Source organism: Rhinolophus sinicus, linkage group LG07 (genome assembly GCF_036562045.2).
Source record: "Rhinolophus sinicus isolate RSC01 linkage group LG07, ASM3656204v1, whole genome shotgun sequence".
Taxonomy (NCBI): domain Eukaryota; kingdom Metazoa; phylum Chordata; class Mammalia; order Chiroptera; family Rhinolophidae; genus Rhinolophus; species Rhinolophus sinicus.
The window spans coordinates 25,598,361-25,622,289 of record NC_133757.1 but is presented as its reverse complement, the minus strand read 5'-3'; the positions used below and the strand labels follow the sequence as shown (position 1 = coordinate 25,622,289).

At 50.7% G+C, this 23,929-nt stretch overlaps 1 protein-coding gene across 5 annotated transcripts in view; it reads right to left on the bottom strand.

Annotated features, from left to right (window-relative positions):
- The window catches only part of CRTAC1 (cartilage acidic protein 1), a 152,207-nt gene that overhangs the window by 57,066 nt on the left and 71,212 nt on the right, over positions 1-23,929 (bottom strand). For all 5 annotated transcript variants that reach the window (XM_074339248.1, XM_074339250.1, XM_074339249.1 and 2 more), the window contains exons 3-4: positions 14,699-14,895; positions 2,282-2,418 (exon numbers count right to left, since the gene is read on the bottom strand). In XM_074339248.1, the coding sequence (XP_074195349.1) occupies positions 2,282-2,418; positions 14,699-14,895 (334 nt within the window). The remainder of the gene's footprint in view (positions 1-2,281; positions 2,419-14,698; positions 14,896-23,929) is intronic.

Genomic DNA, 23,929 nt, shown 5'->3' with positions numbered 1-23,929 from the left:
AACGCTTCTTGTAAGAGATTGGCTTTGAGTTGGATCCAGAAAGGTGAGTGAGTGATGAGGCAGCTGAAGATGAAGGGCAGGCAGTGGTCCAGGTTTGGGGCACAGAACAAATGAGGGCTGGAAAGGGAGAGGGAGAGGACGGCAGGTGTTGGGGGCTGAGATATTTATCAGGTGTGATGGTCCTCAAACTTGAACCTGTATCAATTATCTGTAGGGCTAGTTGAAACCCAGATGGCTGGCCCCCACCCCCAGGGGTCCTGATTGGGTAGGTCTGGAGGGTGGAGCCTGAGAATTTGCATTTCTAACAATGCTGCTTGTGGACCACCACACTTTGAGAACCATTGATCAGGTAGGCTAAAAGTCCCCAGGTAGGGGCGGAAGGGCTGAGGAGGGAGCAGGGTGAACCCTGTAGAAACAGTTGTGGTTAGAAACTTGTGTCTGACACAGGTTCACCCAGAGTCATTGGTAGCAGAGGCGTAAAAAGGTATTTGATTCATTTTCAGGCAGGCAGGGTTCAATTCTTGGCTTTGCCTGCCACTGACTATGTGACCAACATCAAATTGCTTAATTGCTCCAAGGCTTAGTTTCCACATCTATAAGATGGGGATCATGAGGGCATCTTCCTCATGGGTGTATTAAGAGGATTCAGTGAGATGATGCATGTAAACCACTTTAATTAGGGTTAGCTACTCTGATTGTTCTTGTGTTTTCCTACGTCATGCTGCATTCCTAGCTCTCAACTCCCAGGCCGGCCTTGGTCTCTCCCTGCACATCTCTTCCCCAGTTCTTAGGCCCCAGCGACTGCCAAGGTGGTAGCCCACCAGGAAGCAACCCCTCTGCTGGTGGCAGACGACTGAGTCTGGGACTGAGCAAGCTGCTGTGCTGCGTGCCAATGCCGCTTTTTTTCTTTTTCTTTTTTGCATTTCATTTCACATGGTGTCTTTGTCCTGTGGTTAAATGTGTGGGTGTGCAGATGACCTTGTGAGGACAGAGAGTGCATCTCTCTGTGATTAACCTCCAGGCCCTCCCACCAGCTCTGAGAAGGTTCCCACCTTAGCTGAGGGTGGGAAGCCTTGGTCCTGAATGCCTGAGACAGGGAGCCAGGAGGAGGCCGGGGAGAGGCCCCCAGCAGTGGCCAGGCCTGGCACCTCTTAGATTCTCCCCACTTTGCAGGGCTGCTCACAGAGCTGCCTCCCCCTTCCCTCCCACCAGGCAGGAGTCCAGGTGGCACAGATTCAGGTCAAGGCTAAATGTGGCTTCACAGCCCAGCTTGGCTTCTCAGTACCAGCTTGTTAAGAAATAAATATTTATACCTGGCACCTGCCTTCTCCCAAGGCCCAGAGACCCCTGCTATGAAGGTTCACGCTGAATCCCCAATCCCCTCGGTGCCATCCCAATCCAGAAATGAGCCGGCTCCCATGCCCCTGCCCCTAGAATGGGGGCCAGAGACACTCCTGTGAAAGCTGGGCAGCAGCTGGGTCCCTGATTTAGTGATGACTGTTTTGTAAAGCCAAGGAGGGGGCGGCAAGGGAACAGGTGACAGGAGGATAAATCACCTCTACAGCAAGCCTCGGGCTCTGGCTGGGGCTGCCAAGACGAAACCTCAGGCGGGGCCGCCCCACAGGGCAGATGGCTGCAGCTGCTCCTTCTCTTCCTCCCATTTGGCCTTTTTTCTCCACCTGCTTCCCCACCCTTCTTGTAGGGTGGACAGCAGGGCAGGGAAGCATTGATGGAGCTGCTGATTACCTAAAGTACTTGAACATTCAGGTAACCCCCCTCTCGCCCCCCAGGAGCCCCTTTGTCGTGCCTTCATTTATTCCATAAATATTTACAGGGGTTACCTGGCACATAGCAGGCACTTAAAAATATTAGTTGAATAAATGGTTCATTCACAATGTTTAGAGCTAGAAGATTCTGATTCATATCCTGGCCACACCACCCACCCATGTGGGTCCTTAGGCAACTCACTGGGCTTTGGTGCCTCCTGTATCCAGTGGACACAATGATGGCAGCACCTGGCCAGTTTCCTCATTAGTTACTGGGAGGGCCTCATGGGAGAAAGGATGTGAAAGTATATTGTAGCTCATCCTGCAAGTCTTGGTTGTTAGTATTTAGAACCTACTATGTGCAAGACACTGTGGGAGCTGCCCAGATGGTGCAGCCTTGGGCTCTGCCCTCGCAAGCCACACTCTGTCTGGAGCCATATGCCTGTTGGCTCCCCTCTGGCTCTCACATCGCTGAGTGACCCCCACTTTACCCCTCCATGCACCCCTGAACTCACCGTCCTGTCCACACAGGCCACAGAGCGCCCGGCAAAGAGGCTGGCCACGCCACGGGCCACGTTCACCTCATCGTTCAGGATGTCTTCCCACCGGCTATTGCGGAACTTGAACAACTTGTCCGTGTATGTGGCCACCCCTGGAGAGAGGAGGAAAGAGAGGCTGGTGGATGGTGGATCAGGGTGCAGGTATGTCTCAGGGCACCTGCCACAGGTGGTTGGGGCCGCAGGTAGATGGATCATCTCTCTGCTCAAGGTGAGCACTCCTTGCAGTACTCGCTCAAGCAGGCAAGACTCCTCTGTTTGGGGGGGGCACTCAGTTATTTTCAATTGAGAGAAGAGACTCAGGCTTATGCAAATGGTCATCCCGGGCCTCAGAAGCTATGGAAGAAGCGTTACTGCTTCTGTGTGTCTGAGATGACCCATAACAGCTGGATTTCACATCCTTCACTGTGCTCCACAACATCATCAGGGACATCCTGGGATTGGCAATGCTTTGGCACCCAGCCTCAACCCAGAATGTCTGTCTCTCTAGTCGCTGCACCCTACATTCTCTGCTGGAGTGCAGGACCTGATTTAAGGCCTTGGAAGAAGCTGCATGGGTCTCTCAGTCCTGAGTGAGGAAAGGGGCTGGAAGTTGAGCTCTGACTGGTCTGTCACCTCCACCCCCAAGGGACCAGGTGGCACTAGTGTCAGAGCTCAGGCAGACCTGGGAGGTCCCTGCTCTCAGGTCCGGGGAGCCCTAGAGGGTAGTGGTCTCCACTTCTTTGATATAATGACTCGGTGAGATAGGATGGAGGCTGAGCTCAGGGAGTCTGTACCACATAACATGCCCTGTGTCACTGCAGGAGATCTCGGCTTCCTGAAGCTCATTCATGGCCAAGCAGCTTTGTTCTGGGGACATGGGGAAGAACTACCAGTGGTGGAGCTCAGGCCCTTATGAGACCACTAAGGCAGAGCTCTCCCCTCTGCCCTCACTCTTAGTTGATTTCTTGTCAATGTGAGACCTGAGCATTCGTATTTTAGGAGCGATCACGTTCTATCCTCAAGGACTCGCACAGGAAACATAGGAGAGGGACAACTGATGGAATCGGGGACGGTGAGCTTGGGGAAGAATGGACTTGGGGACGGAGTCCCTGGACTTCACTGTCTCGCGGGCCCAGGGGAGAGGCAATGGGCTTAGCCGGAAGGAGGGGTGCAGTGCTTTAGACCTCTGGGTTTAGAGGACACGAGCCCGAGGCTCAGTCTGGGTTCCACCGGGATTCAACTTTTAGGATCTAGTTGTGACTTTGGGCAAGTTGCTTAGCACCTCTGAGCCTCAATTTTCTTTGTGTAAGTGGGGATGGCAAGAACAACCACAGTCAGGTTCACCGTGAGGGACACATGAGATGATGCTCATGAAAGGCACGAAAGGCTTACCACAACGCCCCCTCACCCCCCAAAGTGTTAGCTACTATCATCATTCCCATTTGGGTATAATTATTCCCATTTCATAGATGAGATGCGCGTATGGTCCTTTACGTACACCAGCTCTGCACTGCAGGGGTTTGGTGAGAGTCAGTGTGGGAATGAATGAATGAACGAATGAATGAATGAATGAGTGTGTGAGAATGAATATGTGAGTGAGAATGGGTGAATGTGTGAAAGCAGGTGTATAAGAATGAGGAAGTGTGTGAGTGTGAGCATGTATAGGTGACGGCAGTGTGTAACAGATCCCTCCGGTGGCGCTGCCCAGGAGAGGACACAAGGGTTTGCTCTCTGGCCTCACATGACAACCTCTGAAGACCACAGGGACCCCATGGGGGCTGGTGCATCATCTGTGGGGTCTGGAGTTGGTGTCAGGGATGCTTGCCAGACACCAGGGAGCTGGCACTGGAGCAGAGCCATCCTGCCCTGCCTGACCCTCCCGGAGGCACAGAGGCCCTGTCCAGGGGAAGGAAAGGGTCCTTCCTGAGCAGAGCAGGAAGCAGATCCAGGAGACCGGCCGGTATTTGTGCAGGTAGAGGCTCAGGCTGAGCAGCCACAGCTGGGGTCTGCACAGGGTCACTATGGCTTGGGACGGATGCCCACCAGGGCAACTAAGGAGCTGGTTCCAGACAAGCACGGGTGCTGCTCTGACTCTGGCAGCTCAGGGGCTTGGGCCGGTTCCTTATTCTCTTAGGCCTTGGTTTCCTCATGGGACAGTGGGGGGTAGCAGCTGTGCCTCCTCCCTGACAGTGTCGCTGTGGGAATTACAGAGGAAATCACACTGCAGCCTGGCCCCAGGTCAGACAGCCTGAATTACTCCCCACAGCTCCACAACCCAGTCACTACAGCCCCTCGTCGTAATCCCTGGGGACCAGATGCATTTAGAAATTTAGATTTTTCTTTTACGGTTCAGAAAGGTAGTGCCGTGCACACACCATTCATTACATAACACCCCCAGCAGGGACTGGGGTGGCACCCTGTAATTAAACACATTAATATTTCTGCAGTGAAATATATGAATATTCACACTAAGTGGACAAGTAAAGCCTATAAATAGCTCATGTCACCTCAGGACAGGTTTTGCTATCAATTCATTTTCCCACAAACTTACAAAAAGCACTTGAGGCTTTCAGAGCGTTTTGGATTTCAGGACCGTGGAAAGGGACTGTGGGCCCAGACTGCCATCCTCATGGCTGTATCCGAGGCAATGGCAGCCTGGGTATCACTTGCTGAGGCCTAGGGGGTCTCCAAATAGCCCTGCCGGCTTCCAGGTCTCTAGCCTTTACCAAGGCTAGACGCTTGCCCTTCTCTGTCAAATCAGGGCCCCTTTAGACTGTCCTTCCAGCTAGTCTAGGCCTCTCTGAAATACCAGGGTTCAACTCCACCAAAGCCTGGCCAGGTGAGAGAGCAGCGGCCGGCAGCTGGGGCTCTGCAGAGCTCTGATGGGCACTTCCGCATTCAGTGGCAGAAATTGCTCAGACTGCCGTCAGGTTGGCAAGAGGAGGAAACAGGCCCAGGGTGACTCTATCCCCCTCTGTTTGTCTCATCACCTTCAATCTCTCCTGCCCACCCAAGATAACATTTCCCAAAGGGTGCTTTGTGGAATCCTGGTATCTGTGAGCTGCCTGGAGAAAAGACTTCATGGTCATTGGAGTTTAGGAAACACATCACCTCCCGTTCCCCTCTTGGAGTTTCACAACGGACATCAGTCTATCAAACCTTTGAAAAGTCCTGCAATAAATTACCTGCTTAATTTTATTTAATCCAGCTTTTCCCAAGCGAACTTGGCCACAGAACCCCTTTTTGCAGCTTACCTATTAGCATCCTGTGGAATGAGTGCTGTTCTTAGCAAATTGCTGTCCTAGGGTGTTGATGTCGGGCCAGGCTCTGGGTTTGGTGGCCAGAGGGTTAGGGTGTTCAGTGATGTTAGCCTCTTCCCTTGTTCCAGCCTCCCGGCTTCCGAGCTGACCGAGGGCGCCCAGAAGAATAAACTAATTAAGGTAAAATGTGCGGCAGCGATGCGGAGCCTTGTAGATCATAAATGGGAACGGCAAAATCAATGGCAGCCCTTCTGCAGGCAGAGGCCCGAGGCCTGGGCGACAGGAGGGATGGGAGCCTGTGATTTAGGAAGAGCAAATGCTCTGGCCGCTGCAACCTGGGTAATTAGGTGTGTCAGGAAGACAGATAAACAGCGAGCTGTGTGGGTCGATGGCACTGGCAATAAACACCCCGCACTGGCCCCCGGCTCATGTTAGCACCTAATCCTGCCTCTGGCTCGTTGTAGCAGCACTCTGCCCTGGGGCACCTCACCAAGTGGGGGGTGGAGGGCAGCTGCTCAGGAGAGGACAGGCTGCTGTTTGCGGGAGGGAGATGCTGGCAGGGCAGAGGTCTGGGAGAAATAGGAGGGTGTTCAAGGGCGGGCAGGGGGCGCTGGAGGTCATAGCCCCCCTGAGAGAGGCACGTTTAGGGACCCCCATTCCCACCCTGATTTTGGCATCTTGGCATTACGAGTCTTAAAGGCCTCATAGTCCAGTGGAACTGCCAGGGAAGGCCCAGTGGGTGAGGCTCAGGTGCCCGCCAGGCGCTGCCGGTACCAGATGCTGTGGGTGGGGGGCACAGGGACGTAGGCGTCTTGATCCCTCGCTCAGGCCACTTACTGTCCATTTGATAGCACGGGAAGTAGGCAGAGGAGATGCCATAGGAGTGGAGTGAAACTAATACTGCTTAACATTTCTACAGCACTTTCTATGTGCCAGGCACTGCACATGTATCCACTCATTAACCCTCGCCCCCACCCCACAAAATGGGCACTATTTTCATGCCCAATTTCAGATTGAAGGACCTCAGGCCCAAGAGACGAGGGAACTTGCCTAAGATCCCACAGGTAGCAGAGCCCCTTAGGGCAGGACAGGACAGCACATGGCAGAGCTGCTGTGAACTCAGGATGGAAGAGGCCACAGTGATCAGGGAGGGCTTCATGAGGGAGGAGGCACCTGAATGGGGATGTGAAGGGTCAGAGTAACAATAGCAATGACTGTTTTACAGAGCACTTAGTATGGCTAGGCTTTCTATGAAGCATTCCCTTTTACACCATCATCTTGACTAAACCCCACAGCCATCCTGAGAGATGGTGTAACCTCATTTTACAGATGGAGAAATGGAGCAGAGAGGTTAAGTTAATTGCCCAAGGTCACAGAGCTAGTAAATGGTGGAGAACAATTCAAACCCAGGACTTTCTGATTCCAAAGCCTGTGCTTCTGAGCCTTGCACTGTTCGACTTAGCCAGGCATAGAGGAGGGTTTGGTGTTCTTGGCAGGCAGGGGCATAGACAAAGGCACAGAGGGGCACTGAGTTTGCCTAAAGAGGAGGCTTTGTACAGGTGGAGCAGCAGAGATCCACAATTTCCAGGACTGAGGGCAGAGGGTCACTGGTGGTGTCTGCTCTGGGGAAGACATGGTTTCCAGAAGATCATCCTGGCAGTGGAGTGAGGGGTAGGCTACAAGGAAGAAAATAAAGTGGGGCGGCCACTTTTGTAGTAGCTCATGCTTGGTCCACGGTGCCAACCATGGGAGTGGGGCGGAAGTGCTGGGTGCAGGAAGGGCAGGAGGGACTGGCTGGGTGTGGCGGCTCAGAGCAAGGGAGTGGTCCCCAATGTGGGGACAGCGATGGAAGCTGGGACGTTGGGCCAGCTGGGGGTGGGAACAAGAGCTCGACTTCAGACAGTTTGCATTTGAGGTGGTCATAAGGTGGCCGAGAAGGTATTTTCGAAGAGGTCAGTGGCCATGAGGGATGGCAGCTTACAGAGCAGTGAGACTGGAGCTGGGGTAGAAGGAAAACCCGGGCCACAGACTGAGTCCCAGGGAGCAGCCACATTTGGATGTAGGAGGAAGAATAAGGGGCAGAGAGGGAGGAGTCATCAGACACAAAAAAGGAGAAGGCTCTGCTGGAGGGCAGTGGTGTCCAAGCAGATGGTACTCAATGCACCATCCCCTTATCCCTTCCCCACCCAGCTCTAGACCCAGAGGGCAACATGGAGCCACTGGGAGGGTGAGTTTGAGCCATAAAGGGCTCTTCCTAAGGATCACTGTCCTCAGTGCCCCCTTGCCCAGGGGCTGCCCAACTCCAGCGGCCTGGTATTGGTAGCAAAGAGAAGGGTGAGCAAGTGTGTGTGGCAGGGCGGAGGCTCAGCCTTCAATCTCATTCATAAGGCAAAGAAATTACTGCCCAACAGCAAGGCTGGGGAGGTAGCCAGCAACATCCCTGGCCTGGGATGACGGTGGGCAAGGCATGAACTTGTCTTTTTCTTATCTGTAAAATGGAACAATGAGAATGGCCACCTGTTTGTCAAATTGTTGTGAGGATTGAATTAGGTAATGTAAGTAAAGTACTTAGAACAATCCCTGGCACGTAAGTTTGATAAATAATAATGCCATCCTCGTCCTTATCACCATCTTCACCCTCATGCTCACCTTCATTCCATCACCATCCTCCTCCCCTCCCCTCCTCATCATCAAGGGAACTACAGGGCATGACCACCTCAGGTCCTCATGAGCCATAGCCCAGCAGGCAGCTGTGACATTAAGTATAAAATGCTGTACAAGACTTGGTCAATGGAAAACCAGGAAAGCAGTGATGGCCCCAGGGGAAGAAAGAACTAGTTCAGGGAAAAGACGTTTTAAAAAAGAATGAACGCAGCCTCCCGTGTCTCCCTATATAATTTCTGACCACGGTCTTCCTTTGTATCCCAGGATAAAGAGGGACGTCTGATCAACCCTGCCAGGTGCTTCACCCACATTAGCTCATTTAGTACTCTCCATAGTCGTGTCAAGCAGATGGATTCTTCATTTTGCACAGAGAAATCGGGGCACAGAGCGGCAAGTCATTTGCCTAAGGTCGCACAGCTGTTGTTAAGTGGCAATGCTGAACTTCAAACTGTGGTCTGACTGCAAAGCCCCCTCTCCCCCATTTTAAAGACCTGGTGTGGGGGGGTGGCTGGTGGAGGGCAGTCCCTGGTTCCCAAGGAACCTTGTTCTATGTTAGGGTGAAGGAAATGGCTTCCGAGGCTCCACAGTCTTTATGGTGCTGCTTTGACAGCCGAATTCCATTCTTGCTGCCTATAGGGGGCCATGTGTGAGTAAGGCTCGGTAGGGGTGGGGGGAGGGAGACTGAGCAGCTCATGAGCTCATCTCCCCAAATGGGGCCATGTGGGGTGAGCTGAAAATCAGAACTGTGCTTGCAAGGGAAATATCGCTCGGGATCAAGAGACCCTCGGGTCCATCTTAGGTCCTAGAGGTTCCTGGGAAAAGGAGGGTGGAGACACAGGGCTTGACCAGGCACAGGAAGCTGGACATCCTGTTGAAATGCAGATCTGGTCCAGCACGTGTGGGGTGGGGCCCGAGGCTGTGCATTCTTACGAGCTTCCAGGTGTTGCCAGTTCTGCTGGGCTGTAGAACACACTTCGAGTAGCAAGGTGGAGGGTGCCTGGCTGCAGCTCGAGCTGGGCCTGGGTGAAGGAGCTGCTGGACAATGGGTGTGCTCGCTCTCAAGCGGAGAGAGTGTCTCTGCTGTGTGGGCAGAGGAGGCTGGAAGCGCCACCCGCCCCTAATTCCCTTTCTTCTCTCTGGCACGGTGACGGACGCCTCCTCTCTGAGAGGTTACAAAAGCCCCTGCTGAAGGCCTAAGGATAATAACGCAGAGCCCAGCACCCACCCAAGAAAAGGCTAATAAATTCAAGCCCGTAAAAATAAAAATTTTCCGCACTGCAAAACCCACCATGAGTGAAGACAAAAGAAAAATGACAAACAAGGGGAAACTATTTGCAACTTGTATTACAGAGGGCCGATTTCCCTAATTTATAAAGAGGTGTTACAAATCAGTGAGGAATAGGCCAATAATCAATAGAAAAAATGGGTAATGGCTATGCGCAGACAGAGATTCAAAGACATAAAAACATGCTTGGCCTCACTCATTTTAAGAAAAATGAAAATTAAAACTATGCTTAGGTACCAATATTTTCCTATCAGATTGGCAAATATTTTTTTTAAATGGTGCCATTGTGTTGGTGAGAATATTGGGAAATGCTCACGTGCGTCAGAGCTGACGGGAATGTAATTAGGATTGTCCCTTGGAAGCACAATTTGGCAATGACTATCAAAACTACACACGTCTATTCCTTGGAGATAGCAATTCCATTTTATGAACTTACCAAGAAACACGTGCAATTGTGGAAAACGGCATGTTTTACAAGCTTATTTGTTTGGTGGCACTGTTTGTAAGGGCAAAAAGATTGTAAGGAATCTAAATGTTCATCAACAGAGGACCAGTCCAACGAACGGCAAATCTATACAATGGAGTACTATACAGCCATAAAAAGAATGAGAAAGCTGCCATGAAATAATATCCAAAATTGATTGTTAAATGAAAAAAAGTAAGTCTGCGCTGTGAGCAGAGCTTGCTATAATTTGTGGAGGAAAGGAGAGTGGTATATGTAGACTGAAGATAGCAGGTCAGCAGTAACCGTTCCGAACAGAGTAAGTGAAAATGAGTAAGTGGCGGGGCTCACAGCGCACACTGACCCATCCGATACCCATGCTCCTGTTACCCCAGAGCACATGGGCAGGAGAACTCTGGGCCATGCAGTGCAGCTGCTGGGGTGGCCCAGGCAGGACCCCTGGGGGCATGGGCTCTGACTGGGTGCTGTAGGAGGTCCTGGGTTCCTTGACGTGGAGGGAGGTGCTGGGACGGCATTCCTTCCCCCTTTGTCCTGCATACGCTCCTATACGGTTTTCACCAAGCAGCGTTGCCTGAAACACACTGGCTTGTATTTTTCCAGGTCAGTTAAGCCATAGCTGGTTTCCTGGCCCAGGCCTTCTTGGCATTGTGGTGGATTGTCCTCTGTTCTTTTACCTCCGTCCCGCTTACTTTCCAAGTCTTAACCCTTGACCCATGCCCACCTGGCACCAGCATCTGGGTGGTGTCTTGTTGACAGTATGGTCCTTTTCTCCTTCTGCTCCCAGATAGAGTCTCTCCTTTTCCCATGGGCCAGGAGGGAGGCCTGTGATCCCTTCACCCAGGGTACTTCTAGGGGCTCTGGCTTTCTTCCTGCCCCAGAATTGTAACAACTATTGCGTAGAGAGCACTTAAGTCCTAGACACTGTAAGTGCTTTTCATCCATTATCACAGTTGTTCGCTCAAATATATGTATTAAATGTTTACGAAGTGACATAAGCACTTCTTTGGTCCTGGAGATACAGCAGCAAACATGACAAAGTTTCTATCCCCATGGACTTTAGTAGAAGAGATGAACCATAAACAAATATGTAACGTACTTTCAGACAATGATAAATGCTATGAAGAGAAATAAAGCAAGTTAAGGGTAATAGGAAATGATAGGGGTACGATTTTAAAGTGTTCAGGGAAGACCTCGTTTGAGGAAGGGCCTGAATGAAGGTAAGGAGTGAGCCTGAAGGTAAGGAGTGGGAAAAGCATGAAAGCCTCAGGTGGGAACGCGATGAGCAAGAGGAAGAGTGGAGGAAATCAAGTCTGAGAGGCAACCTGGCTCATGTCAGGAAGGGTTTTCTAGGTGATGGAAAAGACCTTGGAGAGTCTATGGAGCTATTGGAAAGAGGTAAGCTTATGAAGTTGATACGATTTTTCCTGTTCTACAGATGAAAGGGTTGAGACTGAGAGAGGTCAAGTATCTTGCCCAAGGTCACCCAATCAGTAAGGAGCAGATCCCAGGGTGTACAAATAGACCCCCACAGAATACTGCTGGGATGCAGGGTCACAGCTGTCTTGCAGCTGCGGATGCAGGGACGCCAGTGCTGACGTCTGAAAGGCTGCCTGAGGGAGAGGATGGGGACCCACCTTCCCCAGGTCGCACCAATGTTCCAGCGCAGGCGACAGGAGCCCCCAGTCGTGTGCTATGGGCGGGCAGGGGCTATCTGGGGGCTTCTGGAGAGCATCTCAGGTTCCCCGTGGTGGGCAGGGTGGCAACGGCTGGGTGTCGTGCCAGCTGGACCCAGGGAAGCGCTGACACAGCACGAATGTACCGGCTGTACGCCCTGCCCACTGCTGATGAATCAATTGAGTCACTCAACTGAAAAATTAACTCAAAGCCACAGACAGAAGGTCACCGGGAGGCGCACACCTGGGCCGAGGCTGCTGGGCATAGTCATCCTTACCCAGCCCTGGGGTTCCAGCTCCAGCCTCTCCCAGAGGAACACTTGTGCCCACGCCCCGGACTTCCGGGGGCTCCCATTTGCCTGTCTCACCCTGTCTGCCCTCTGTTGGCTTCATGGCTCGTGCCTCATCTGTTCTTCCTGGATTGATTGATCAAGTTTTAATTGTGCCCTTGGGATGTTTAAGGTCTGTCTGGGCCAGAGGAAAGCACACAATGACCCACATAGGGTTTAGCTCTCAAGGAGCTTAGAGTCCACGGGACTGGGAGAGGGGAGTCAGATACCTAGAAAAGTATAAGGCTGCATTGGAAATAGAGTGTCAACTGCACTGAGGGCAGGATTTTTCTGTTTCATTCCCAACGGCATCCTCAGGGGAATTCTAGTGTCTAGAATAGTGCCTGACACACAGTAGGTGCTCAATAGCTATTTTTCCAATGACTGAATCCATTAGTGAATGAAGGCTATGGTTAAGCTGGCTAAGCATGGAACTAACACTTGGGGGTAGTGGCCCCCCACCTTGATTGCACATGGGAATCACCTGGAAATCTGATAACTGGGTCCCATTCCAGAGTTTTGGACTGGACTGGATTGGGGTGCACCCTGGGAACGGAGAATGTTAAAAGCTCCCCAGGAAATTCTAATGTGTAACCTGGGCTGAGCACCCCTGTTCTAGGATTCACAATGGAACACTCTAAGAGCATGGGAGGGGCTGCTGCCTCAGAGACACCTGACAGGTCCCGTCCTAGGTGCTCTGTACTGGTGAGTAGGGAAGAGAGAGGTCTGCCCCTTCCTCTGGCATCCTACCTTCTGAGCCCACGTTGGACATCCCCCGTTTCTGTTGCCCTGCCGTCCAGCATCTTCCTGGGGACTCCGCAGCCGTCCCTTGCGGTTGCTCTCCTTTTGACCTTGTTCCACATTAAAGGCTTGATCAGCCCATCAATTAATTGTGTCCTAATCCAATCTTGGTTTGGTTGGAGAGCAGGCAGTAAATCCAGCTGGGTAATCACGCCTTGGTATTTGTGTAGGGATAATTACTATCTCTCAGGCCTCACTTGGTGGCAAGATGAGATGAAAACCCATAAAACACCACTTGGGGCTGTGGCTCGTTGTTTCTTGGCTGCACAAGGCTGGCTGCCAGCCAGCCAGCCCCGCCTGCCCCTGCCCCTGGCACTGGCCCCAAACTCATCCCCTCCCATTCATGCAACTGGCAGGACTCAACATCAGGGGCTGTCTAGGGGCTGAATCTTGGCTTGGGCTTGACAACCAGTAAGGGCAACATTATGGGGACAACCAGTGTGTTGGGGAAGGGGAGAGGCAGGGAAGGTGTTTCCCATAGTCAGGCAATCACCTGCCTCTAGGCCATTAGGAGGGGCCAGGGCGTTGAATACACAGGTGTGAAGCATAGTGTATTGTCCAGACCAACGCAAGAGGCTGCTGCCATCTGGAAGAGTCCAGTGCATGTCTAACTTGTCCCCACAGGGACACAAAGTCCTGCATCCCCCAGCAGGACACCCTGGCCTGGGACTTCCCTGCAGATGTCATGACCTCATGGGAGCAGACTTCATTCTAGTGGGCTGAGGTCAGGCCTGAGAGAATGTGGGAGTTAGGGGCTAGGAACCGCCTGCAGCCCTAAGAACAGAGCCCCCCCCAACTCGTGAAACACTCTATGAAGAGGCCTGGAGGACATAGGATTGAGTAAGGCCATAATGTTTTGATTAAAAGGATGGAGCTAGAGTCAGACTCCTGGGTTTGAATCCCGGGACTTACAAGTAATGTGGACTTGGGAAAGTCATGTGACCTCTGTGCCTCAGTTTCCTCAACTATAAAGTGGGATACACCAGTACTTTCCTAATCAAGCTGCTATGAGGCTTAAATGAGATAACTATTATAAAGTGCTTAGATCAGGGCCTGGTACACAGTCGATGGGACTTAAGTGCTAGCTGTTGTTATTATTACAAAGCCTTTTGGGCCTCCATTTCCTTCCTCCATTCCTTAGTGTGTAAGACCTTGCTACTCGAAGGGTGGCCCCTGGACCAGCAGCAGCATCCTAGCCTGCGAGTGTGTGAGCAGTGCAGAATCTCAGGTCCCCGCCCAGACCTGCTGAGTCAGAATCTGCATTTACCCAAGACCCCCAGGTGACTCGGATGGATGCTCTGGGCTTGGAAAGACTCCATGAATTCAAGGTTTTTCTTCCTCCGAGTTGTATCCCTAGCACCTAGTATCTCTAGTTTAGCATGGGGTAGGCGCTCGGCAGGAATTTGTGGAGTGAATGAATGAGTTCAGCTAAAATCTGTGGGGCCCCGGAAGGATTTCAAAGGATTTTAGAAAGGTCCCCTTGAAGCAGTCTGGAGGGCAATTCCAGGGGGCCATCTCTCTATTACGGTGGCCACTTGGGTGAGAAATGCTGAGTGGTTAAGCCCGGCAGGAGCAGTGGGGAAGGAGTGGGGAGGGGCGAGGAGGACTGGGGGCTGCTCAGACTTGGGGGTGGGGGTGGAAGAGGACAGAAAGTCAGAAGGTCAGGCCTGGGTCTCTGCTCAAGGCCCCCCGTCTCCAGGCCCAGGGACTGGGAGATGAGACGAAGCTTTGTGTGCAAGAGAAGACAGGGTCCTCCTGCTGGGACTGAGTGAGGTCCTGGAGCCAGCAGGGGACTATCCCTGGGGGAGCCCGTCATGGTAGCTTGAGGAAGGCCAGGGTCCCTAAGGCCCTGCCCCCAGTGGCTGCTGGGAGGAAGAAGGTAGGAAGCAGGAAAAGGCCCGATGCCCCAAGCCCTTACCTGAGAAGGCATTATTGGTGTTGAGGAAGTAGATCTCCTCACGGCCATCCCCGTCGATGTCACAGGCTGTGACCCCGATGGCGTTACCCTGCCGGTCCCGTAGCGCATAGTAGGGGGAGCTGCGCTGATCCACCGCGATGTTCACCAGCCGCTTCTGGGCCCGGTCATACTTCAGAACCAGGTTGGGGCCATTGTACCTGGAGGGGGAGGCGGAGGGGATGTTGGGGAGGAGCAGCTGGGCCACCCAGTTCCACCTAACCTTGGAGTCGTCTAGAGAGGTCAGCAGGGAGCAATTCAGCCCCACAGCATTCCCAGGGAGCCTCAGCAGCCTCACCTTGGAAGTCCCTGGGTGTTTGACAAGTGTCCCTGAATCAGACATGGACTCAGGCAAAGTGAGAGTCAACTGGGCCCACATGGGACACAATACAAGGAGCAGGGTAGTGGAGGGGAGTGGGCAGCCCATGATAACCCCCTTACCACAGGCTATGCTGAAGAAAACAAGAACCTCCCAGACATTTACCTTGCTCATGTCAATGTAAAGGCACTTTCATATTTATGATCTCATTAATTTAAATCTAACCACAATCATGCGAGGAAGGCTGTATTATTAACCCATTTTACAGATGAGGCAACTGATGAGCTTCATCAGGGTCACTAAGGCTCTTCTCAAAGTAACACAGCTAGCAAGTGTCAGGTGCTGGGACTCAAACCCAGGTCCTTTCTGCTATCCCAAGAGCCCTTGTGTGAATGAGCCTTGGAGGAGCAGAGGCTTTGTCGATGAGGTTTGGAATGACAGAAAGGCCCAGCATTTAAACAGTAATGTGAAATTAACATCTCAGACAGGAGATTATGAAAACATCTAAAGTCATTAGGCGGACCTGCTAGGTGGATTTCTTTTTCTATGAAACTCAAAAATAAAAGATCGCAATTCTCATCAGTCCTGATCTCTCCCGTCTCTCTCTCCTGCAGCCACATGGCCCCCAGGCATGGTCTTGCCTCAGGGACTTTGCACTTGCTGTTCTCTTTGCCCAGGAGGGTTTTCCTCCAGATGTCCACCGGGTTTTCCCTCTCCTTCACCTCCTTCAGGCCCTGGCTTTATTGTTCCTTCCCAGTGAGGCCTTCCTGCCCACATTCCTGAAAGCTGCACTCCTTATTGCTCTCCCCTGCTCTTTCCCCACGGTTTGTACTACCAGCCTCTATCTTCTTGTTTATCTGTTCCTTCTCTGTCTGATCCCATTAGAATGTTAGCTCTGCCGAGGGCAGAACTTTGTTTTGTTCCGCAAGGCCTAGAACATTGCCTGGCACACAAAAAGTGCTCAATAAATACTTGTTGAACGATTAAATAAATGAGACATCAGAGCTCGTGTCCGAGTCATAAGGGCTTAAGTCTCCCATGGTCGGTTTCTTCCCATTGCCTTTCCATCTGGGGAAAGCGGCATGCCCAAGGTCACCCCCACACAGCACAGCCATGAATGTGAAGGCCTCCTCCCGCTCCAGCGGCTTGCCATGCTCTCCAAAGGAACCCAGCCAACCCCTATCCTTTAATCCCCGGCCTCCTGCCTTTGTTTTAACCCAAGCATGTACATCCTGAGTGAGTCGAACTGCCAGCCTTTGGATGGTCCCCAGCAGAGAACACTTGGGAGAGGGCGGGAAGAACTCTCCAAGGTCTTTGAGAGCAATCACTTCTTGCTGTCCTAAAACAGATCCAACTTGGCCCTCTCCTTTGTCACTGAGATACAGAGCCGGGGAAGTTTGGGGGAGGCTGCATAACTGGCTGGGTGCCTTCTGGCATCCACAGTGTGTGAAAGGGGAGATGGAGCTCACTGGGGCTGAGTCAGCACCTGGTGATGGAAGGTCATGTCTTAGACTCCTTGACAAAGAGTGTCTGAGGGTGGTGTGTGGAGGGTGCAGCATGACCTATGGGACGCGTCTAGACAGAAGAGACAGAACACTTGGGTTCCAGTACCGTCAGCAGCTGGCTCCAGTCCCCAGGGACAGGAAGTGCCTTCTGGATGCTAAACACTAGTCCTCCAAGCCTCTGGGTCTTCTGTTTACTTCCGTACCTACTGCTTCTCACAGGAAACTATACTCTTAGTGTGCTGGGCCTCATTACAAGCACTTTAACCTGCGTTGTCTCCCCTGAACCCCACATACCCCTGAAAGAAGGTAGGTAAGGCATTTTTCTAGAAACAGAAACTGAGGGTCAGAGAGGCAAATGTTACACAGCTCGTATGTGGCAGCACTGGGCCTCCCACCATCTCTAGGGTCCACACCCTGTGTTCTTTCCAGGTTGCCTGTGATGCCAACACACTTAGTCCTCTGCATTTTTCCCCGGCAGCCTCCTCTAAAGTAGTGACTCTGAGAAGTGATCGAGGACTTCATTTAAATAGTGGAGATGATAAGCCTATGTTTCTACAACACTTTACAGTTTATAAAGAGCTTCCCCTTCCTTGATTTGATTTGCTTTTCGCAGGTCTTGACTCTGCCAGAGATTAGTTTTGTGACCTTGGCTGGTCATTGCCTCTCTTTAGGTTCTGGGTTTCTCTTCCGCAAAATGAGAGAATTGGACGAAATCAGAAGGTCACAACATTGGTGGACAAATGGGGCGGTAGGGACGGGCCTCTGGGCTCTCCTCGCTCAGTTTCAACCTGACCATTTCTACGTTGATGCATTTTATTTTATGTATCCCATTCCAGCAAACATTTAGATCAGGGATGCCAGAGCCAGCGTTGAAGAGGCCGTGAACTAGCAGCTCAGCGTTGAAGAGGCCGTGAACTAGCAGCTCTGTGGGGTCGTCTGGGTCTGCGTCTCTCGTCCACAGGTCCAGCTCTAGCCTCAGGAGATGGGGAGAGCAAGAGTGTTCTCCCCCAGGCGATGGGTGGGAGCCACCATATAAGGTCCAACCTTGACAGCCCTCCTTTGCATCCCCTGTCCCTCTGGCCTCCTGGAATGTCTTTACCATCCCCTGGAGCCAGCTCCCAGTGGGAGGTGAGGGGCCATGGTTCCCACATTTATTGGAAGCCAGCCCTTTTACCCTGAATCTGGGATGGTGGGCGTGTACACAAGGTCCCTGCACCTGTGGTGGTGGTGGCCCTGGCGGAGCAGATGGCCCTGGATCATCTTTTCTTTGAAGATATTAGGGGTGCTAGTTCCAGGGCACTGCTTAGGGGAATGTGGGGTGGTGTTGCTGTGCTGGCTGAAATTCCTCCATCTGTTACAGAGTGAGCACTGTGGATTTCTACCCAACCTACACGGAAGCCTGGAAGGAACCCCACACTCTGTCCCCTTCCCTCCCACCCACACCTGTCGTAGGACCACAGACACAAAGCCAGACCAACAGCTGCCAGGTAGCGTTCTTGACAATGCATGGTAAGGGCTGGGGGCAGTGCAAGGAGTTGCTACTCCTCCCCTTCACCCAGGCTGCCCTTTGCTGTCAGTCAAACTGGACTGACACCTGAGCTCTCACAATCTTCACCCAGGATACAGCTTATTCCTTCCCCATCTTCTGCTCAGAGCTGATGTTCCAGTTGGTTTCCTCTCCATCCCCTGAATAGGCTCTACCCTTTTTGGCTTCTGTGACTTTGCTCAGTTGCAGCTGCCCCCTCCATGAAGAATGTTCTCCCCACCCTCCTGCCCTCCCCTGAAGCCTGCCTAACTTCCACCTCGGCTGGATGTGATCTCGTCTCTCATACCCACAGCGTTTTTGCACCTTGCTCATTCCTGGGAGGGCAGAGTGGTCTGTGTTCCAACATCAGTTGCTTCATTAAAACATATACTTCTTGAGCCTGGAACCATGTGGGTATATCTCTGAATTTGCTGTGCCTACAGCAAGGCTTGAAATACAGAAGGGGCCCAACAAATGGCTGTCCAGTGCAAGAATGAGTGAGTGAGTGAGTGAGTAAATGAATGAGTCAATAAATACAAATACGAGGCGCCAAGCATCCTTCTAAGCACTTTACACCCACATCTCATTTCATCCTCATGACAATCCTAGGATTTGACAGATGTGGGACATCTGTAGGTACTTTTACTAAGGTACAGAGGTTAGCCACAGTCACTAACCCAGTCATAGTCTCTCTGGGGAGACAGTCCCCACACCGGCAGGCCTGGAGAGCTGGATGTGTGGTATGTGGGATTTCACGTTTCCCCTCTGTGACAGATTGTTAGGTACTTCTAGGAATGCAGGAGGCTTTGAAACTCAGTTTACCGGGGTTAGGAAGTGGGACGGACAGGGTCCCGTGTTCTTGAAAAGTAGATGTGAAATCATAGTATCCAGGGCTAGGCCAGCAGGCAGAGGTGATTAGCTCACCTGGAAAATCTGCTTGAAAGATACCAGGAAGGTACATCCTATGCTGTGTGAAGGCTGTCCAGTGCTGGTGCCAGTCCAGTGGGACAGGACGGCTGGGGACAGGGAGGGACCGAGGGTTTAGGCCCAGAGCAGCCTGGGCGTGAGCTGCTGGCCCTGCCACTTTTTGACTCTGACCTTGAACTTGTCACTCAGTTTCTCCAGCTTCAGTGTCCTTATCTATAACTTTGGGCTGCTACATACCTCACAGGATAAAAGAGGTGACAACACTTGGTAAACTGTGAAGAGTTACACAATGGTATGTTATCATTATATAAACGAAACAAAACAAGAAATAAACCGAGGCATAATCTCACTCTCCCGTGATCATTTTGAGACTTTCCAAACACACTCATTCAAAAACACCCCATCCTTGATCTCTCATCTTCTAAGGGTGTATTTCTTTATTCCCCTTTATAACTAAACTTCTCAAAGAGTCTTCACAAGCTGTCTCCACTTTCTCACCACCCATTCACCCACTCAATCCACTTTCCCCACCCTCCTAACTCCAGCAAAGCCGCTCTTGTTACTGTCATCGGTGGCTTTCGTGGAGCCACTGAAAGGTGGCCTTTTCCATTCTCATCTCCCTCAGCCTCTCAGCTGTATTTGGCACAGTGGCCCACTCTCAGCCTGCACCGCACCACTTCCCTCTTAAAACACTCTGCTTTCTTGGCTCTGAGAATGCCATCCCCCTCTGGTTGTCCTCTCTCTCTGGTTCCATTCCTTCTCCCCTTTGCAGATTCTTCCTCCCCTCCCTGCCTTCCTTTTTTCATGCCTTTAAAAATATTTTTATTACAATATAGTTAACATACAATATTATGTGAGTTTCAGGGGTACACCATAGTTATTCAAACTTATATACCTAAAGAAGTGATCACCATGGAAAGTCTAGCAACCATCTGACACTGAACCACGTTATCACAATATTGACTATATTCCCCATGCTGTGCATTACATCCCCATGACTTACTTGTTTTATACCTGGACATTTGCACCTCTTATTCCGCTTCACCTTTCCCTCCCTTTAAAATTTTTCAATTACAGTTGACATTCAATATTATTTTATATTAATTTTAGGTGTACAGCATTAGTGGTTAGACATTTGTATAATTTAAGAAATGACACCCCTGATTAGTCTAGTACTCATTTGGCTCTCTACATAGTTATTACCATAATATTGACTATATTCTCTATGCTTTACTATATATCTGCATGACTATTTTATATCTCATTTGTACTTAATTCCTTCCCCCTTTTTACCCTGCCCCCAATCCCTTCCCATATATCACCCCAACAAATTTAGTACCCATCTGACACCATACATAGTTATTACAATATTATTGATTATACATTACATTATTATTGACCATATTCCTTATGCTACACCCTACATCCCCGTGACTACTGTGTAACAACGAACTTGTGCTTCTTAATCCCTACCCCTTTTTTCACTCACCCCCAAACTGCCTCCCATCTGGCAACCATCAATATGTTCTCTGTATCTATGAGTTTGTTTCTGCTTTGTTTATTTTGTTCTTTAGATTCCACATATAAGTGAAATCACATTGCATCTGTCTTTCTCTGTCTGACATACTCCACTCAGCACAATACCCTCCAGGTCCATCCATGCTGCTACAGATGGCGAGAACCCATTCTCTTCCATGGCTGAGCAATATTCCACTGTATATATGTGCCACCGCCTCTTTATCCATTCATCCATCAATGGACACCCAGGCTGCCTCCACATCTTAGCCATTGTAAACAATGCTGTAATGAACATATGGATGCACATGTCCCCTTGTAGTAATGTTTGGGTTTCTTTAGATAAATACCCTGAAGTGGCATTACTGGGTCCTTCTTTGTATCTTGTTATAGCCTTTGTTTTAAAGTCTATTTTGTCTGGTATAAGTATTGCTACCCCAGTTTTTTGTTTTGTTTTTTCGTATCCATTCTTATGAAATATCTTTTTCCATTCCTTTACTTTTTGTCTGTGTGTGTCTTTCAATCTGAAGTGATTCTCTTGTACACAGCATACGTAGGGGTTTTGTTTTGAGTGGAGCGTTTCTTCCATGTATATTGAAAATAATTGTTGATAGATACATAGCTATTGCCATTTTATTATTCATAATTTTGATCTCCCCCCCCCCATCTTAAAGAAGTCCCTCTAAGATTCCTTGTAATACTGGTTTGGTGGTGATGAACTCCTTTAGCTTTTTCTTGTCTGGGAAGCTTTCTATCTGTCCTTCGAGTCTAAATGATAGCTTTTCAGGGTATAGTAATCTTGGTCCTTGCTTTTCTTCACATTGAATATTTTGTGCCAATCCCTTCTGGCCTGCAAAGTTTCTGTTGAGAAATCAGCTGACAATTTTATGGGAGCTCCTTTATAAGTTACTAGTTGCCTTTCTCTTGCTGCTTTTAGGATTCTCTCTTTGTCTTTAACCTTTGCCGTTCTAATTACAGTGTGTCTTGGTGTGGGCCTGTTTGGGGTCATTTTGTTTGGGACTCTCTGCACTTCCTTGGATTGTATGTCTGTTTCCTTCACCAGGTTAGGAAAGTTTTCAGTTATTATTTTTTCAAATAGGTTCTCAATCCCTTGCTTTCTGTCTTCTCCTTCTGTTACCCCTATGATGCAAATGTTGTTATGCTTCACGTTGTCCCAGAGGTCTTTTAAACTATCCTCATTTTGGGGGATTCTTTTTCTTTTTGCTGTTCCGATTGGGTGTTTTCTACTACCCTGTATTCCAAATTGCTGATTTGATCCTGTGCTTCATCTAGTCGACTAGTGTTTCCTTCTAGTGCATTCTTCATTTCAGTTCTTGTAGTCTTCACTTATGACTGGTTCTTTTTTATGGTTTCTATGTCTTTTATGCTTGATATCTCTCTGTTGAAGTTCTCACTAAGTTCCTTGAGCATCCTTATAACCATTGTTTTGAACTCTGTCTCTGGTAGATTGTTTGCCTCCATTTCATTTAGCTCTTTTTCTGGAGATTTCTCCTGTTCTTTCATTTGGGACATATTTCTTTGTTTCCTCATTTTGACAGCCTCTCTATTTGTTTTGGTGTATTAGGTAGATCTGCTATGTCTCCTAGTTTTGGCCAGGTGGCCTTATGCAATAAGTGTCCTGTGGGGCCCGGACACTGTCTCCCTGGTCACCTGTGCCTGGTGCTCCAGGAGTGTCCCTTGTGTGGGTTGTGTGTACCCTCCTGTTATAATTGAGCCTTGATTGCTGTTGGCACATTAGTGGGTGGGATTGACCCTCAGGCTGATGGGCTGTGGGGTTTGGCCACATCCGCAGCTTATGGGTTGCTGTGCAGGGGCCTTATTCCACTGAGTGGGATTTACCCCAGTGGGCTCCAGTGCCTGTTGAGACTGCCTTTTGGGTGTGCCACTTGTGGGACTAATTGGGCGGTGCTCTGCTGTGGTCTGATCCAACCTCCAAGTTTGTTGTTTCTGGGGCCTTTTGGGAGGGGCTCTGGTGCAGGCCCAGGTCACTTACAGCCTGTGACTGGCCAGGGACTACCTGGTAGGAGCTACAACGCAATCTGTAGTTGTTTTCTGCCTGTGCTAACCCTGGAGGCAAGTGGGGGAGGCCACGCTGTGAACAGGGGACATCTGCCACCTGCACTGGGCCTGGGGTAGCTCTGCAAAATGCCAGGATACCCCGAGGCCAGCTGCCACCTGTCGGCTCCCTTAAGATTCAGCCACTGATAAAGCCTCATGTGGTATACAAGTTGGGTGAGATGGGATCTCAGGGAGTCACTAGAGTGGGAAGAGTTGTGGTCAAGTTTAATGTAGACTCTGGTTTGGCGCTAGTGCTGAGCCTGGAGCTACTCAGCAAAAGTCTGAGAGCACATGGAGGCCAGTTGCCACCCTCTTTGGACCCGTAGACTCTGATAGTTTTCCAAGAAAGAGTGCAATTTGGGCAGAGCTGGCTCCTCATAGAGAAAGTGCCTCTGGTGTTGGGCGAGTTGGATCCCAGTGAGTCAGAAGGTTGGAGAGAGTGGAGCTCACCAGGCCAATCAGATTCAGATTTGGCCTGTGGGGGCGGGCTCAACATAGGAAACATGGCGCCGGCCTGCCCAGCCGCATGAGAGAAGGTTCCATACAGGGCAAATGGCGACTGTCCTTCAGCCCTCCCTACAAAGCCACACACCTCTGTCTGCCTCCCAGAGGTCTCCGACACCCTCCGAGTTACTGTCCCTTCGCTGGAGCCCAAGGTAAGTGCCTGCGAGCGAGAGTCTGTGCGCGGACCATTTAAGAGACCGTCTGGGTTTTTCACAGCCTTCTGTCCCTCCCAGATGGTCAGAATTCCCACTGTTTTCACAGCTAAATGTTGTGAGGCTCCTCTTCCTGGCACCAGTGCTATAGGCTGAGGATACTTGTTTGTGGCTGGTGTGGGGACAGAGTCCCAGAAGGCAATTTCCAGGCTCTTGGCCTCTTGTGGAAAGGTGCTGGCTCGGGTAGTAGATGGCCATCAGCTGTTACCGGTTAGCCATTAGCCACTGATATAACTGCCGTGGCTTAGCTAGCAAGCACGAATTGCAGTTAGCAAGTGAGGTTGGTTGGTTGATGGGTGGGCAGAGAAGCAGACAGCAGGTTGCGGATCATGTGGCTCCTGTTTTCTGTGTCTCCAACCCGGCCACCGGCGAGAATATAGTGGTATGAACCCCTTATCCATGGCTCCGTGGGTGTTCCTTTTTGGTCTCACCATATCCTGCATTCTTATGTGGGGAGCAGGACCAGAGACCCTCTTCTGGGGGGAACCTCCGTGGCCAAGATATCCCTCTTGGTTCTCAACCGCCACCTGGAGGTTTGGGGATAGCCGGTTTCGCGTCTCCGCCTCTCCTACCAGTCTCGATGTGGTTTCTTTTTTTATATCCTTAGTT